At 43.5% G+C, this 17,012-nt stretch overlaps 1 protein-coding gene across 4 annotated transcripts in view; it reads right to left on the reverse strand.

Annotated features, from left to right (window-relative positions):
- Window positions 1-2,470: 2,470 nt before the first annotated feature.
- OGDH (oxoglutarate dehydrogenase) overlaps window positions 2,471-17,012 on the reverse strand; it is a 58,398-nt gene continuing 43,856 nt past the window's right edge. For all 4 annotated transcript variants that reach the window (XM_053366570.1, XM_053366568.1, XM_053366571.1 and 1 more), the window contains 11 exons: window positions 15,554-15,656; window positions 15,005-15,133; window positions 14,068-14,218; window positions 13,670-13,797; window positions 13,374-13,552; window positions 11,544-11,615; window positions 11,037-11,159; window positions 9,656-9,728; window positions 8,111-8,274; window positions 7,179-7,333; window positions 2,471-5,663 (listed from right to left, as the gene is read on the reverse strand). In XM_053366570.1, the coding sequence (XP_053222545.1) occupies window positions 5,543-5,663; window positions 7,179-7,333; window positions 8,111-8,274; window positions 9,656-9,728; window positions 11,037-11,159; window positions 11,544-11,615; window positions 13,374-13,552; window positions 13,670-13,797; window positions 14,068-14,218; window positions 15,005-15,133; window positions 15,554-15,656 (1,398 nt within the window). In that variant the 3' untranslated portion in view covers window positions 2,471-5,542. The remainder of the gene's footprint in view (window positions 5,664-7,178; window positions 7,334-8,110; window positions 8,275-9,655; window positions 9,729-11,036; window positions 11,160-11,543; window positions 11,616-13,373; window positions 13,553-13,669; window positions 13,798-14,067; window positions 14,219-15,004; window positions 15,134-15,553; window positions 15,657-17,012) is intronic.

The raw sequence follows: 17,012 nt of genomic DNA on the forward strand, positions 1-17,012 counted from the left end.
AGGACAACAGCAGAGGAGTGTGGTTCTGTGGAAATGGCCTCATTAACCAAATTGGATCCTCTGGAGGGCCAAGATCGCTCTGTCAGCTGGGGGTTCCTAAAACTATAGGGACATCTGAGCTATTCTAGATTTAAAAGCGTGGAGAACACACCGTGGTGCTCCTAATGGCGGAGTGGTACAAAGACCAGAGCTTGCAGTCAGTCACCCCATCACTTTCTTGCAAGGTCTGCTGCTATTTCATGGTGTGCCAACCATGCGGAATTCACACCTGTTTTCTCAAACAGCACCAGTTAATTTGCACCTTAGGCAATCATTCCTGTCCTATTTATACCGCTAATGCAGTGGCAACTTAAGTTTCTGCTGTTCCTCCGCATTGTGCCAGCGCAGAACAAAATAGAGCACTTATCTCTTATGCCCCCGCGTTATGATGAGAGTGGAAAATGGAAAGAAGAAAAAAATCCCATTTGAAAAGGACACGTCTAGACAGCACAAGCACTTGCTCAGTTTTCAGAACCATTTGCAACATGGGTGGGAAACCCAGTCTAGTTGATCAACAACTCCCAGCACATGCCAGTTCGAGTTGATGGACTTGCCGGACACCAATAGCTAGAGGACCACCAGTTCCTTGTGGCCCTGATCTACAAAGTTGTTTTATTCTTAGTGGGTAGAAGCCAAGTAATTCTTCTAGCCTATATTGTCTGCCAGACTATATATTCAAATGCATCTTCATAGCTGCCACTGCAGTGTTTTTGAATAGCAGCTGTACTGCACCCCCACCGCCAAGATCGCAACCACAGCAGATGGGAGGGAATTTTACCTTCACCCCATGCTAGTCTGGATAAAATTGCCCTCTGAAAGCCATTTGCCCTTGGCCTAGAAACATAAGCAGCTGCCCTCCTGAGGCAAACTGCAGTTTCAGTGGTACTTGTTAGACACTGGCACTCTGTACACACTAACAGCACTGTGGGGGGTGAGAGAAGAGCTAAGAAACTGCTCCAACAAAATCTGCTTGTTTTGAAATCACCAGTCTTGACTTGCAATGAAAAGAGGAGAGCAAGGCAAACCTCTTGATCTGCAGGAAATAGGAGTGGGTTGGCCACCATCTAACTCATTTCATGTTCTCCATGGCTAGAACAAATTACATTTCTAACATTGAGTTATTACTTAGTTAACCTATTTATTAAATCTGCATACATTTGCAAATAAACTTGGTATGCCTGAAGGAGCGTTATTTTGTTTTCAGATGATGCACATGTGTAATAGCATTTTAAAAGATGCATTCCCTGATGCACGAGGAAGAAGAAGGGATACGTCTTTTAAAATGCCAACTTTGTTTTCAGAAATCTGCTGCCCAATTAATCAGGGACTCTTTTTCAATTCAAAGCTTCCCCCCCCCCCTAAACTGTGCTGGTGGACACTAAAGCTGTCCTGGCTTTCTTTCATTACTGTACTTCATGAGCCAACTCTATAGGAGTATTTAAGAAAAAAAGTTTTCTCTCTCTCTCAAAAACATCTCTTTCTAGGTGTGGGATAATCAGCTTCAAATAACCAATATGCTTGAAGTCTGATTAATGCATGAAGGTGTTAAAGACCATATAGTAAGCTGTCCTGCCAGGCTTAGCTCACCTTGGGAGGAACTAGGTAGTCAAGTCTTTGTTCCTATTGAGTTCACCATGTGAGAACATCTGATCTGGCTGCTCCAGTTCAGACCGCATGCCTCTCACAAACCACTCTCAAGTTCCTATACCAATAATTTACAAACTTTCACCATTTCATAACTATGCCATGTTTTACTGCCTGTGCAATTTTCTGAAACACATGGATCTGACCTTTGGAGAGTTTGTAAGGAAACTTATTTTGTAACTTACCAAATGTGTGGTCTTTTCTATATGCTGGGGTAAGAGAGAAACTTTGGAGCTCACTTTAAAGGACATATTTTAAAGGTCTAACAGCCTATATTTCCTTGCTTTACTTTGCTGCATATTTTGTGATGCTTGTTAACCAAAGGTGAATGAGAAAAATTCAGAAGTCACTTTCCATGCATCCTATTGCTGACACTGACTCCTCCGAACACGTCAGGATAATTATGCCGCACTGAAGCCCAGTGGTGGCTGCTGCTGTCAATTCAGTACTTACCTTGAGAAATACTTGCCTTGCTGGACCACCTGGACTTGCAGGTTGGACCAATTCAAAATGATGTTTAAGCTTTTAGTGTGCCTGCTTGGGGATGGATGGTCTTCAGACCAGGGTCAAGAAGTGCTCATTGAGCACCAACTGTAATAAATAGCTTCAGATAAGCATAGATTATGACTCTTGCTCAAGTCATTTTATACGTTTTCACAGGAGTGTGCAAGGCTGCAGACGGAATTGGTCTTTCCCGGTTTCCATCCCACCTGCCCTCAACAGGGGCTTGTGTCATTTGCACTGGGTGAAAGAATGAATCTCGGACAACTGAGCAAGCTGGAGACACTTTGGGAAGAAGATCAGGCTTTATTGTTTAAGCCAGACATGTCTGATTTTTTGTTTTTGTTTTAAAACCAAAATAAATAAAAGTCAGGCTGTGAGTTTGAGGGGAGCCCTAGGGTAGCGCAAGCCCTGAACAGGCAACCTCCCTCTCTCCACTGGCCCCTGGCTTTGGCAAAGGTTAGACACTAGGATTTTTCTCTCTCTCTGCAGAGCTAAAGAACAAATATTGCAGTCCCACATAAACCCTTTTGTTGACAGCTTACCCCCAAACAGTGGGCATCACTTTTGGAATGTGCTGTTCCCACTAGTGAAGCAGCACAGATTCTTAGATTATAGAAAAGTATTTATTCACAAGATGGCACACTCTTTTGGTATGGCTGGCAGCACACAGAGAAGATAGATGGGGACAGGAGGAAGCTGTATGTCTCTCAGTAATGCCCAGGGGTCAGCCAGATGAATATAGAGCTGGACATCTCCTGTCAAAGACAGCAAAGATGTTAAGGTTTTCTTTTCTTTGAGGGATGGGAAAGCTCTGACGTGACATGGCATGGCAGCATACACAGACCACATTCAGAAGCTCAGGAGATTGACACAGAATAGAAACAGGCTTAGGCGGAAGTGCAACAGTGGGCGCATGCTATGTGTTCTGTCCAAGAGGGTAGGCTCAACCTAGTTCAGAATTTCTCTCTTCAACAGCCTTGCCAATCAAGTCATTGCTGCCATTGCCACCAAATGACATTGTGATGACCGCACCGGGGGTGGGGGGGAGGGACAGCCAAAGCACTGAGGTACATTCTATCACTGGCAGACCACTGTGTATTTACTGTGATTGAAAGCAGTTGCCAGATATCAGCAATGGATTAAAAAAAAGAGAGCGCCAAGAAATGGCATCAATTCCTGTTGCAAAGGCCACAAAGTAGAGGGGGATTGACTGTGGCCATGCTTGAGCCTCTGGACTGCAGGCAGAAGTTATAAGCGTTCCTAAGATTAGTCAGTATATTCCAGTGTGCACACGGATGAGGAAGCAGTAAGAAATCTCACGTGGGATCAATTTTGAGCTATCTTGTTAGCACACTACCTACTGAGAGGCGCCCTGCTCAGGCGACGGCTAGGAAAGCCCCAACACCTGAGGGGCCCCAGAAAGGCAGAAGACTACAGCAACATAAAGTTAGGGAGGTTCACCAAAAAGATCCTTGGAACTACCTCAAAACCCTTTTCTTAAAGCCATAATGTTTAATTGCTTTCACTGTGTCTCTCCCCGCTCCCCAATTAGGGCTGTTTGAGAAGCTGTGTCATTCAGGAGAAAGCCAATGAGAAGTAGGTACAAGCTACTCCATAGCAGAAGTGCATGCCGTCCTAAACTCTGCTCACACAGTCTAAGCATAGAGCTAGGAGAACACAGGGACAGAAGCTATCCAGCGACAAGGAAACTGGGTGTTTATATCCATGTTTGAGCCTCCTGGGACAAGAACAGTGGTACCTCCGGTCATGAATGGGATCCGTTCCGGAGGTCCGGCCGTATCCTGAAGTTTTCGCAACCGGAGAGACGGCTTTTGCGCACACGGCAGTAGACCGCTTCTGCGCATGTGGCAAAACATTTCCAGGTTTCCTGCTTTTGCAACCCGAAGTTTACGTTACCCGAGATTAACATAACCTGAGGTTCCAATGTAAATATCTTGCTAGAAAGGTCTGTGGAGGTCAGAGACACCAACATAAAAATGTTTCTAGCAGGCTACATATCAATTATGCTAAGTTGTTGCAACTCAGGCCTCATCCAAAAGTTTTGCAATGACAGAAAATAGGTCTTTTCTTTAAAAAACAACAACACTTCATCCGCCAATTCTATATACACAAGTAGTCCTTTAAAAGCATTGCTAAACTCAAAGTTAAGACTGAAATAATCATTATGGAAGTAATTTATGAAAAAGGTGTGCAGCAAAGGTGGAATCCCATTTGCATGAAACTCAGGGGAAAAAGTGCAATGTGACTATAGCCCATGAAGAGGGGGGAAACATTAACTTCTGCTCAAGTTAATAGTAGAGACTCAAATTTTGCTCTATATGTGGTATTACAGACAAGAGTGTGATCTAAGTATCAGTCCCTACATTTTCCTATACAAAACATTAGTTTGTGGGTATTTTTTTATTCCCAAGTGTAGCTTTCTCTTGGTCAGTACCTGAAAGCTAAGCAAACCTGGAGGCTGAAAGAGAAGTGGCTTTGGTGACTGTATAAAAGATTATTTAGTGTCCACTGTATACCAAGTTCCTACCCAGGAAGGGATATTAGGACTACAAATGGTGGCAGTTTTGAAAAGAGCACGCCCCTCCCGCAAACAGATGAGTGCCTGGGCTGAGTTATAACTTCTTCATTAAAGGGGGAGCGACCCCTCCTGGAAGAAGAGTGCCTGAATTTGAGCTGTCTGTGCGTGTATTCAGCATGGGTAATGCTAGGCTGCTAAACCACAAGAAACAGCAGCAGTGATTTAGGGTGCTAGCCCAGGATTTTCAGTACTAGGGTTGTCGTGCATAAGGAAAGGGAATCTAATCTCATTACACAATTGAAGAGTTATGCCAGATCAAACACTTCTGGAGAGGAAAAGGGAATGAAAAGACATCATTCCTCTCATCCTTCCAGGTGGGCACATTTGTGTTTGTGATTTAAAAGCAACGCCTGCCTCCTGAATCACTGTTGGGTTGGAGACAATGACTCGGGCATCATCTGGAGTCATCACAGTCTCAAGAGAGACACATTTGTTTGGAAGGGAAATACCAGTCCCTCTAAATCCCTCATTCTGGGGACTGGGGCTGGTTAGTCCCAGGGTTCTCAGAAAGGACATGGGCTTGTGCTGGAGTGATAACCCACTGTTCCAGAAGTTTGATCTACAGCACACAGAAGATAAAACCTAACACAAGCATTCTGGACAGGGTCACTGAAGAGGCAGTTCCTCAAGAGCAAACAAGAGATTAATAACAGGCGCCTTAAGTTAGCTTACAAGGTCTATAGTTAAGGACATAGAAAGGAAGTGAGCAGACAGAGAAACACACACAGTGCGCTGCGGAAACCAGTCCAAGAGTATTTAAGACAAGCCCTTGAAAGAGTCGAGGTTGAAGGCAGTGTCCAAAAAGCGCTGCAGCTCAGTCAGATGGTTCTTTTTGTTGCCTGTGGCTGGTGCGGCAGCAGGTTCACGTCCAGCATACCTAGCACGTGGAAAGGAGAAATAGAAAGATGGCAATTTGTAGCTGGTGTCCTTTAACTGCTCATCTGCAGTCACACTGGCCCTATATGGGACTGGCAAGACCAGGGATGTACTTTGGGCCCTGCAGCCCTGTGCTCTTCTGCCCCTGGCTCAGCTACCACAAAGTCACGTGCGGGTTTTTTGTTTTCTGTGTTCTTTGGCAGTGGTTGCCCCACAACTTCTTTGCCCTCTTCCCCCAGTTTTCTTGCTAAAACAAGGTTTCCACGGGAAACTCCAGCCTGCAGACCAGTTTTCATGCACACCTGTCAATCAATTGGCACCACTGGAGTGATGGGAGCTAATGGGTGTGGTTCATTCCTACTAGATGCTGCTTCTTCAGCGTGTTCCCCCTTCTCCCCCCACCATAGGCAAATTCCAATAGGTGGGCAGGATTGTTCAGCTATCAGTTACCCAATGTAACTAGTGAGGGGGGGATAAGGAATTTGGCCTGCTGGGTCAGAAAGGTCCTCCAACTTAGGTTTGGGTCATTTATGTGCCCAGTGCAGCTTGAGTACCCCACAACCAGCAACTGGGGCCATACCCTTCAGTTCCCAGCACTATGTCCAGTTATGTAAGCCCACATATGGAGCTCAGTGCTGTGACATTCGCAGGGTCCCCTAAACAAGGCCTGTTCCCAGATGGCTGAGTCCAGACCTCCCTTAAAATACTTGCTGCTCTTTCTGCGTTCTTACTTTAGAGCATCCACACCAGGCATGTGGAGGGAGAGACGTTTACCTTGGAACCCACCCACACCAGAGCAGAGACAGTTAAAACATTCATTTAAGGACCATACCGAACAAAATGGATGGCCACAGTATACTAATTTCCCAACTTAAAACAACTGTCCTAATTTTCATGACACTTATCCTCTTTTACATACACTTTCCCAGCCTGCTCCAGCTGCAGTACCACTACTACTCTGTTCTGTGGGAAGGATCTTGGTGATTTTTTAATATGTTAACGGTGTTTGTGTTCTCAAAATATGCAAATTTATGTTACTTCTAAGCTGCCTTGGAAAGTGGGATAGATTAATAATTGTAAAAAAAGAAGAAGCTAAACAAATATTCCTCTATTATAACCAGCCCTTTGGTCTTTAACAGTATGTAATCTTTTAAATGGGTTTATTGGTTTGCTTGCTTGTCTGTTTCTGTTACATGTTTTGCGTTCTCGTTTTGCAATTTTATTTTGCAAAGCACCCTGCAATCTCCAAAAGAAGATGAGTGTACAAATTGAATAAATAAATAATTTTTTGTCAAATCTCATTCCCTCTGTCTCTCACAGCCTTTCAATAGTCATTTTCCAATTGACACTCTGTCACTCGCTAGCTCAGTTTGACGTTTCGTTCCACTCCCCTACCGTCCAAGAAGAGTGAGTGGAAGGAATGACCGCCACAACTGTATCTACCTCCAGAGCAAATATCTGAACCTTGGCCTCCACCCACTGATCTGGCACCTGACTGTCAGTAGGCGGTCCTTACCACACTGGCTTTGCCCGGTCAATGGTTGTGCGGAGTCTGGGCTTCACGTAATCATAGTATCCTTGGTTTTTGTGCTCTTCTTGACACCAAACAAGGTCTGCATTTGGGTATTTATGGAATTCCTTCAGCAGGAGATCAAATGGGAATGGCGACAGCTACAAACAACAGAAAGTTTATAGTTCACAAGGACTGTGACCACCCAGCAACAGACAAATTGTGGTGGGGAAAACAGCAGTCTTCGTTTGTTAGTTCCATGCAGTAAGAAACAGGTTGCATGCAGCCTTTTTCTTTTAGTAAAAAGCTTTTGGAGTCCAGAAATATACTTCTTAATCCCAGAAACATTATACTATTTGAAGTTTGAGGTCACTCTTAAGGCCAAATGCAAATGTAGCTTACAACTGTTATGACATGGGCACAAACCACTTTTCCCTGAAAGTAAAGGCAGATTACAAGAATATTTACCTCGGCCCTTGTTCATGGATCAGATGGGGAGGAACAAACCCCCAGGGCTTAATGGAGATGTCCACTATAGGAAACTCAGCTGACCTGAATCTCTTAAGTATTCTGCAAATTGCTGCTCAACACCATTAAGAGTCTGTTTCTAGAATGAGCTCCTTGTTATATGTTTGCAGCATGCTTGAACAATAAATGCTCCACTTCAGAACTTTAGTCTGTAGGGCTCAACTGAAGTACTAAAATGTGTCCCCTGGAGGGGTTTTACTGCCTCCTGAGCAGTGCTTGGAAGGTTAGACTAGGCTATCAAGCCAAGAGGTTTGGGAGTATCAATTTAAAATTCAGCCCACACCTCCTCCTAATATGCCTTTCAGTTTAAAGAGAGAATCTAAAATACTTCATTTCAGACCTCAGAAGGTCACACGACAGACTCACATTGACAATTTTAAGCAACAGAAATAATTCCTGCACCCCCCTACCTGCTCCACCCTTGTGATCGCCACGTCTGCTTCCATCTTCCGAGTCTTGCGCTCTCGGGTGAGCTCATAGTAGATTTTACCAGTGCAGAAGAGAACTCGCTTCACCCCCTCTGGATTCTGCGCAGCAGGGCCGTTTTCTGGGATGACACGCTGGAAATGAGTCCCTGCAAAGGAGAAGTGTTTTTTAAATAACAACCTTATTTATATAGTCCCATCAGCAAGTCTGGCACTTTACAGACCACAAGAGGATAGGTCCCTCGCTCTAGAGAGCTTACAATCTGAAAGTTCAACACAGGGAAAACAGAAGAAAGGAGGCAGGGGTAAACAGGAAAAGAAAATGCTGTTTCAGTTGAACAAGCTTACGGTTAGTTACAGATCAGTTAACAATTAGCCCTGTCAGACACAGAACGTTTAATTACACAGTGTTTACATGGACAAAACTGAGCTAAATAAATATGATTAATGTAGAACTAAGAGAGCTATGCAAATGCTGCTTAAGGAAATTTTGGTTCCCAGCTGCCCATCTTGAACTTTTGAGTTGAACAGCAGTGGAGAACTGGTTCTGATGCATGGTTCTCTTCACAGGGACTTGAAGCAAGTCGGAAGCAAGGCAAGGCACTGCCTCGCAAACACGCTGCGTACCACAGCAGCAGCAAAGCCAGCAAGTTGGTTCCCTTAGACCTGGGTTCCAAAGCTCTCAGGTCTGAGGCAAGCAACAGCTATATAGTAGCTTCAAGGGCATGAATTTATTTATGGTGATCACATCTGGGGTGGGGGAAAGGTGGTTTTTGTTTTGTTTTGATTATGTATTTTGATCTTGTATTATTATGCTGTGAACTGCCCTGAGATCTACGGATGAAGGGTGGTATACAAATTTAATAAATAAAATGAAATCTGTCCCTGAGCATGCAGAAGAATCAAGAAAGATCAACATCATTGTGGGGTATTATGACCCTCTAGGGAAAAAAGACAAAGCAACCGATGCAGCACTGTGTTTTATTTCTGGCTTTGCTAATCCTGATTGTCAGGGGGCAACTGCTACTCTGCACTGGCAACCTGGAGAATGCCAAATTTAAAGACTGAGTTAGAGGCCCCTTTGCCTGGGTGTTGACTCTCTCAGGGCATAAACCAGAGAACTGCGCTATTGAACTATTAATGTGGAACACTGCTGCAGTATTTAAAGTGCTGAATGTGAAGTTCTCCTGTATTCTCCTAGCAAGCTGAATTAGAAATGAGATTAAGCAACTGCCTACAGTGGTCTCCCAAATCAACCTTTCTAGGAATCTGCTCTGTCTGGCTATATTTCTTCTATGAAGAGAACAGGAGATGGGAAGTGTGGGAGCAGGTATCCAGCTAAAACCTAGTCAGCAAACGTGCTTTTCGTGGCCACACAAAAAAATGGATCAGGTTTTTCTGCAGGGCACAGCTGTCCCAAGTCAAGGCTACCGTTTCCTCACCTGACTACCAAGTCACATTATCTTCTGCCTGGCAGTGGAATACAAGGGAAGAAATTCCTCCCTGAACCCAGTCCCAAGCCTGCCGTACCTGGCAACATGTCGTCAAAGCTGGAGCGAGCTTCAGGGTGACGCAACAGGGACTTTGGAGTGAAGACTATCAGCTAAGACAAGAAAGAAAAGAAAAGGGATTCCAGAGTTATAGCCAGTATGGGATGGAAACACTTCCGGAATTAAGTACTGAATTATTATACTTACATTCAGGAGTAAAAAAGCCCAATAATCTGAAGTCAGTCAAACACAGATGTTTTGAAGCAGTAACAATGTGACCCAAAGTATACTAGGAAAGCACTGTCTATCCAGAGATGTCTAACACATACCAAGATGATGATAATTACCAGGAAAATATCAATTTTCATGCTTGTAATTCTGCCTTATTGGGTCATAAATGTTTTGCCATCATGAACTGCATCATACACACAGAATGACTTAGGGAAGAATCTGTGAACCTCCAGACATTGCTAGACTCCGAACTCCCATAAAGCCCCAACCAACATGGGCAGGGATGATGGGAGTGGCACCAGATCCCCCACTGCTGGCCCAGAGAACAGCAACACAAATGGGATACACAGAAGGCTGATTTGACTGAAGATTTAATTGCCTCATTAGTATTACTTTTGTGCATGCCAATGAAGTGGTATTGTGTTTTGAGTATTCAGCATTCCTTACACTATTGCAAAAAATATATGTATATGCCAGCCGTGATGTCTTGTGAGTGAGCACAACTGTGTCAAATTTGCACTCACTGCGATACTGCAGGATATCCTAAAACATACCGGATCATGCAGATCAACTATTGGGGACGGCAAAACACTTGGGACAGCTCAGGAAACAGAAGGTTTTTATGCAGTTTTATGAAAAATAAAATAGATCCATCTTTGGTCTGATCCAGCAAGGCTCTGAAGCTTCACTCTACTGGCATGACAGCTGGATTTGACCCAAACTAGCCTTTTTCCATCAGCAATGACTCTTGAATCAGCCTTTCTAAGTAATGAATGGGCAGGAGCTGCACAAATATTTATCCATGAAAGTTATGCAGTTTGAAGGAGAACCAAAATAATACACTTTGTCCAAAGGCATTCATTTAAGAAATCAGAAACAGAGCTCCCATGGAATTGGGTGCCGTAAAAATACTAGGGAAAAACACTTTCTGGATAATCAGAATTCATCAAGGATTGGTTGGCTTGCCAGACCACTTCTAACTTATTTCTGGTCCCAGGCTAGTGGTGCCAGCTCTCTCATACTGCAAGGCTTTTGTCTTTCCTTGATGCATTGATAAGACAGAATGCCAGGGGAACAAAAAGGCTCTACAGGTTCCCAAGTCATTTCATCATCCCACTTGTGTGCTGGACTTGGGGGGAGGAGAAAGCACATGCTCCTTCTGAAGTGAGGAAGTCATTCTACATACTGACCGGCTTCCGAAAGGGGAGAAGAATCTGCCTCCGCACAACATGGAAAAAGTTTGCTGGTGTGGAGCAGTTCACTACAATCCAATTGCAGTCATACAGCTGGCGCACATCAAAGTCATCTAGTTTCTTCAGGAGGAAAAAAATACAAGCGCCATAGTTAATGGCTGGGAAATGCTGCAGGCATAAACAAATAGTCAAACAGCCAAAACAAGGCTATAATAAAATCAATTGTACAATATACTCTTCTATCACATACTTTGATTGCTAGTGGAGGATCAAGTATGAATTTTAATACCCAGGTAGGAGTAACACAGCACTGAGACTCATAGAGGCTTCAAGGACATAACCTCATTCATGGCTGAGGACCAAGACACACAAGGCCGCCATTTCACGTGTTACATTAAGAAGTCCTTTCCGGAACCACTTCTTGATACTCTCAAGAAACAGGGACTTGAGTGTGCTTAAGCACAAAAGGAAGGAGCAGGAAGCACTCTCACAGACTTAACTCACCGGAAAGACATCTGGATCATCGTTGCACATCTGCAGAAACCTCTCTGGTCTGGCGGAAGAGTGCTCAGGGCCCTGCAAAAACACAAGGACTTTCAAGGATTTGGATTAAAACTTTATTTATTTATTTTAAAATAATTTTTATTAACAGGCCAATCACATCATATTGTTCAAATCACATTAGTTCCAAATTATACAGCCAAATTTTAAATTTTTTGGGGGGTACCCATATATCAAGCTCCACACGAGTCCAAAATTCTGGCTAAGTCCAGACTTCACTTATTTTACTGCATTAATTAATCAGTCCTATCCAGTTCAGTCCAGATAGTTCTTTATATATTTTCTTCATCTTGTTGTTGTCGTACATTCCTTTCTTTGCGATCTCTGATGATTCTCATAAGCAGACTGAAAACTGGTTTCTCTATGTGGGATTAGTCCAGGACAGCCCTGTTCAACACCTCCGTAAACAAAATTAATCTTCATTGTCTTTTATTTTTCCAGGCTAGCCGAATAAATCAAATAGATCAAGGGGCTCTGTCAGATCAAACTTCAGTTCCGTACTCCTTCTCTTTCCAGCATTCCTGATTCTCCTCCCCCATCTCTCTTTTCTTTTCTCCGGCAGCCTGTCATGGCGAGACGCCATTTTTTTTACTGCGTCATAAAAATTCCTCAGCGTCCACCGATCTTATTTTCCACCTCCCACACAGTCTTAAACTTCTGCTTATGCTTCTTAAAAAAGACGCAACGATCTTGTTTCTTTCTGGAGTGGAGGGTTATTTTTGTCACATCATATAAAGGAAAAAAAAGAGTTTTCCCTCCACCCCCCCTTCGTTCCAAACATACAGTCTCTTGGTGATGACATATCAAAAGATTTACTTATCCATCCATCGCTTTCAGTCGCAGAGATCCATTATTCAGCAGCCTTATCTATCGAGCTTTGCTTGATATATGTGCTTCAGCTTCATTTCCAATCATCTGTTTCCAATTATAATTCCGGGCTGAAGCTACCAGCACGCGCTAATCGGAATCGGCGTCAGGAAGAGCTGACCTCACCGAGGGCTCGTGCCAAGTGTTCTGCACCCCCATCTCTCGGATCAGGGGGTGCATTGTGAACACCGCTGGCCAGGCAGCACCCCACCACATCCTGGTGGGGAGGGAAGGCTGCCTACTTCCCATGGCAGCCCCTAAACTACCTCATGTGGGTCAGAGAGATGTTATTGTCGGCCATCTTCCAACGCGCCCCCTGGTGGGCCCCCGGATTTGGATTAAAACTTTATTGGCTAAACTGTATACTGACTGAAGCACTTTAGGCACCAGCAATAGCCAATATTAAGGGGGGTGGGATAAGCCTTTGTTCCATAATTTTATCCTAAGGTTCTGATTGTGTCACAATTTTGTTGTTTTGCAAAAGGAATATAGCTTTGGCTTACTATCTGATTCAGACTTTATGATGGCGTTCAGAACACCAGGCTCTATTACTACTAATACTTCATCTTTAGCCATGCATAAACTTACAATGGAAGAGGCTATGCTAAATTGTTCCATAACCTGCAACATACTTATCAGGGTCTTCTGCAGGCATCCACAACCTTCAGCCCTCCAGATGTTTTGGACTACAATTCCCATCATCCCTGACCACTGGTCCTGTTAGCTAGGGATCATGGGAGTTGAAGGCCAAAACATCTGGAGGGCCGCAGGTTGGGGGTGCCTGGTCTACTGCCTTCCTATTCTCAGAGGAGCTTTTTCTATGAGGCCATTGCATGGGCCATGTTTATCTAAAATCTAAATCTAAGACAGGCAAAAGACTGTTTAGCAACAATAATGTTTTCTTACCATGCCCTCCATGCCATGGGGCAGCAGCAGTACGATGCCATTTTGTCTCACCCATTTGGCCTGTCCAGAGCAGATGAACTGATCAATAATACACTGAGCTGTATTGTGGAAGTCACCAAACTGGGCTTCCCACACCACTAAAGCGTTGGGGCTGGCCATAGCAAAGCCCAGCTCAAATCCTGCAATGACACAGATTAAAAACAATATGCTTTTCTGGAACCTTATGAGTGTGAGACTCAAACAGTACCAAATTAACTTGCCCTCGATTTCTGTAAGGAGCTATGAGATGTACTTACCTAGCACTCCATACTCCGAGAGGGAGCTATTGCAGACTGTATATGGAGCTTGGTTTGGCCACAGATGGTTCATGGGAATACAGGTCCTCTTGTCAACATTTTGATCATGCAAGACATGGTGTCGGTGGCTGAAGAGGAAAAAAAGAAAGCTCTGCAATTTAACTGGTTAGAGTGACCAGGTGAGGCATTAAAGCAAGCACACCAATCCTAACACTGAGTTAGGTACACCTAACTATACAGTTTTAATAGATTTACATTGCTCTGGTCAAGGTGTTTCATTTGCAGCTGGAAAAGCTTTAGACCAAACTCATTATTGTGACCTGCTGCTAGGTACAATGACACTTTGAGATGTAATGCAACCCCTTAGGAATGCATTCTTTTTTATGGGGCCACTTTACCTGAATGTCCCTCTCTCAACATCCTGCCCGCTCAGTCGGATATGGATTCCCTCTTTAAGTAGAGAGCCGAATGCCATGTACTCTGCTAATGCCCAGTCTACAGTTCTATTGTTAACCAATTCTCCACGTGTTTTTAGAATTCTGCTTAAACCTGCAGAGAGAGAGAGAGAAGAAAAAGTTTTCAGCCTGCCTTGAAGAAACTACAATGATTGACTCCAGAGTACAGTCTTAACTCTACGGATGACTCTACGACAGCACTGTTCACATTCGTGCTTGAACTCAGCACCCAAAATACCTTGAAATACTGCTGCTCCAGAGAACATGGGGTAAAAACATTATAATATAAAGGTGCAAAAGAAAAAGCAGTGAAGGAGCCAAGCTGAAGGGTCCTGTTTTGAAGCAAGATCTCCTTCCACTAAAGCAAATCTATAGTAGACTGGGACATATTATATATGGAGAATTCCTAAACGTTCAAAGTAAACGAAGAACAGAAATCGATGAATGTTCATCAGTTGCTGAACATCTATCTGAAAGTGACTGAAGAAATTTGCAAAGGATGTTGTAAGCATATGGTCCTCACGGACCCCTGCAGACATGTCTAGTACTTAGCCCACTGTGAGGCATGCTCAGTATTTGCTGGGCAAGAGCACAAGTGCCACAGTGTCCCCCTCTCCCGAGTGCTCAGATTATATGTGAGTCTCCCTGTACAAGAACATCACTTCACTGAAACCCCTTCATGAGTAGGTTGTTTATCCACAGCATTCCCACACTGACTGGCTCACCGTGTACCTAAGAGTCCACCATACCAACTAAAGTGCAATGGAATGGCAAGGATTATTATTAAAAAGAAGCCCAGTGTTGCCTTTTCTCATGCAGCCTTCACTACATTAAAGATGAACCCTGAGGAATGAATGGCTATCAATGTGGAAAGTCATACCACCATGAATTGTGAAGTTTTCAACAGGCACTGAGCTGGCCACCTTTCCTATATGGGCCAAATCTTCTTCATTCAGACCAGTGGAAGGGCAAGTCATGCTTCTGGGCTGGCCATCAAGAGTGAAGAAACCTGGGGAAGTAAAGAAGAGCACATTTAATGCGATGAGCCTCCCATTCATAGAACAGTGGAGGAAGATCTAGTTTCTGGAACACTAAACTATGTAAAAGTGGCCCTTTCATTGCCTTTCTCCTTTTGAGAGGAAGAAATTTGGCAAAGAAACCATCCTGAGCTGAAGACTGAACAAAATATTCCTTGCCAGAGCATCTGCAAAAAGAACAAAACTCATAAAGTGCCCCTCTCTTTACTGTCTGTGCATTTTGTTTACTAAGTGTGTAATGCTCACGTCTTCCTACGGTTTTTATACGCGATTTCAGTACTTGGGAGCGTGGGGAAAGTATCTCTCTTTTTTGTGCCAGGAGCTGCATGTGTAATCCTCTGGCAGCAGAACTACCTTTTAACAAAAGGTATTAGGAAGCAGCCAGCGCCTACCAGGCCACGGAGAATCTAGCCAATGCTTGATGTGAAGGATTTTCTCATCCTTGGACCTGGCAAGGGCCTCTTCACAGATCTTATCATACTTGGAAATTTCCTCCTGAAATGCATAACCAGCACAATGTAAGAGTTAGAGGGTGAACCTAAACTGAAAAATTGGCACCAGTTCATTCTAAGTAAAGAGAGTTCAGGAAGCATTCTATTATATCTGCATTCTATTCCATTATCATTTATTCATTTTATTCTTAAAAAATATTAAGATACTGCTTTTCTTTTCTGGAAAATGCCAACGCTGTTTCCAACATATTAAAGACCATGAAAACTAGTGAACAAAAGGAAGACCACCAGAAAACAATAGCAGCAAAACCATGTGATATGGAATTTCAAGTTGCTCATCAGTTGACTGATGTTGACTTATTTACTATATTTCCTTCCAACACAAAAGGGCATTGTCCTACTACTGTACAATCAATATGGTCATAAAAAGGTAACATAGAAAATAACACAGCTGGGGGAGAAAGTATACCCAGGAGACACCTCCTTTTTAAAAAGGAAAATGGCCCCGAAGTTGGAAGACATTGCCCATATGCTGCCATGGAACTCAGGTGGCATGAGGGTGGTGCACAGACACAAGTTATCTGTCCGTGGGGTGCAGGCTGAAAGAAAATCACGCGATCTGCTACAAGTAAGGCATACTTTTGGGTTGGGGATGAGTTATGGAATTATCTAACGTTTCTACCCCATCTGCAAGATCTTCAGGTATCTTCAGATCTGCCCCATTCACATCTTAAAGGTGTCATGTGGGGTGAGAGTGAAAACTATTTGCTCCAATCCAAATTAACCCCATCAGAATCTGCCAAGAGTGCAGAACCCATAACAGCTTAAATAGTGCTAGATGGGGTGGGAGATTGTGGTTGGATGATGCCCACCATTGGGTATTTCAATCCTGGCCCCTCTAATCATGAAGGGTATGTATGCTTCTATTAAATCCTAAATCCCCTTCTGCATGGTATATTGGTGGGTCTGTGGATAATGACTTTTTTTCCATTCCCCTTGTTTACCACCATTTGAGTCACCAACTTGTATTTTTAGTCTGCAAATAAAGGGAAGCCTATCACCTGGCAACATGAAGAAATATATTACAACTTATCTTAAATATGCGTCACTCTGTATTGTTTTGATTAGTTACAGAATGACAACAGGCTCTTAAACTCCTCTCCACGACAGTTAACTGTTAGACATGACACAATAAACGTGGTTTTAGACTGATGATAGAAAACTGTTCTAAGCTTTAGTGTAATATTTATAGGACTAGAGCGGAGGAGAAATTCTGGGCCAAGAAATGGCAATAGCATTAGCAAGATGGAACCAGCATTTTTTAAAGAGTTTTGTTGTTCTGAAGCGTAACCACGCATCATACTTAAACCTCTCTGATATTTTGTTCAGAGCTTCATCC

This window comes from Podarcis raffonei, chromosome 15 (assembly GCF_027172205.1).
Source record: "Podarcis raffonei isolate rPodRaf1 chromosome 15, rPodRaf1.pri, whole genome shotgun sequence".
Taxonomy (NCBI): domain Eukaryota; kingdom Metazoa; phylum Chordata; class Lepidosauria; order Squamata; family Lacertidae; genus Podarcis; species Podarcis raffonei.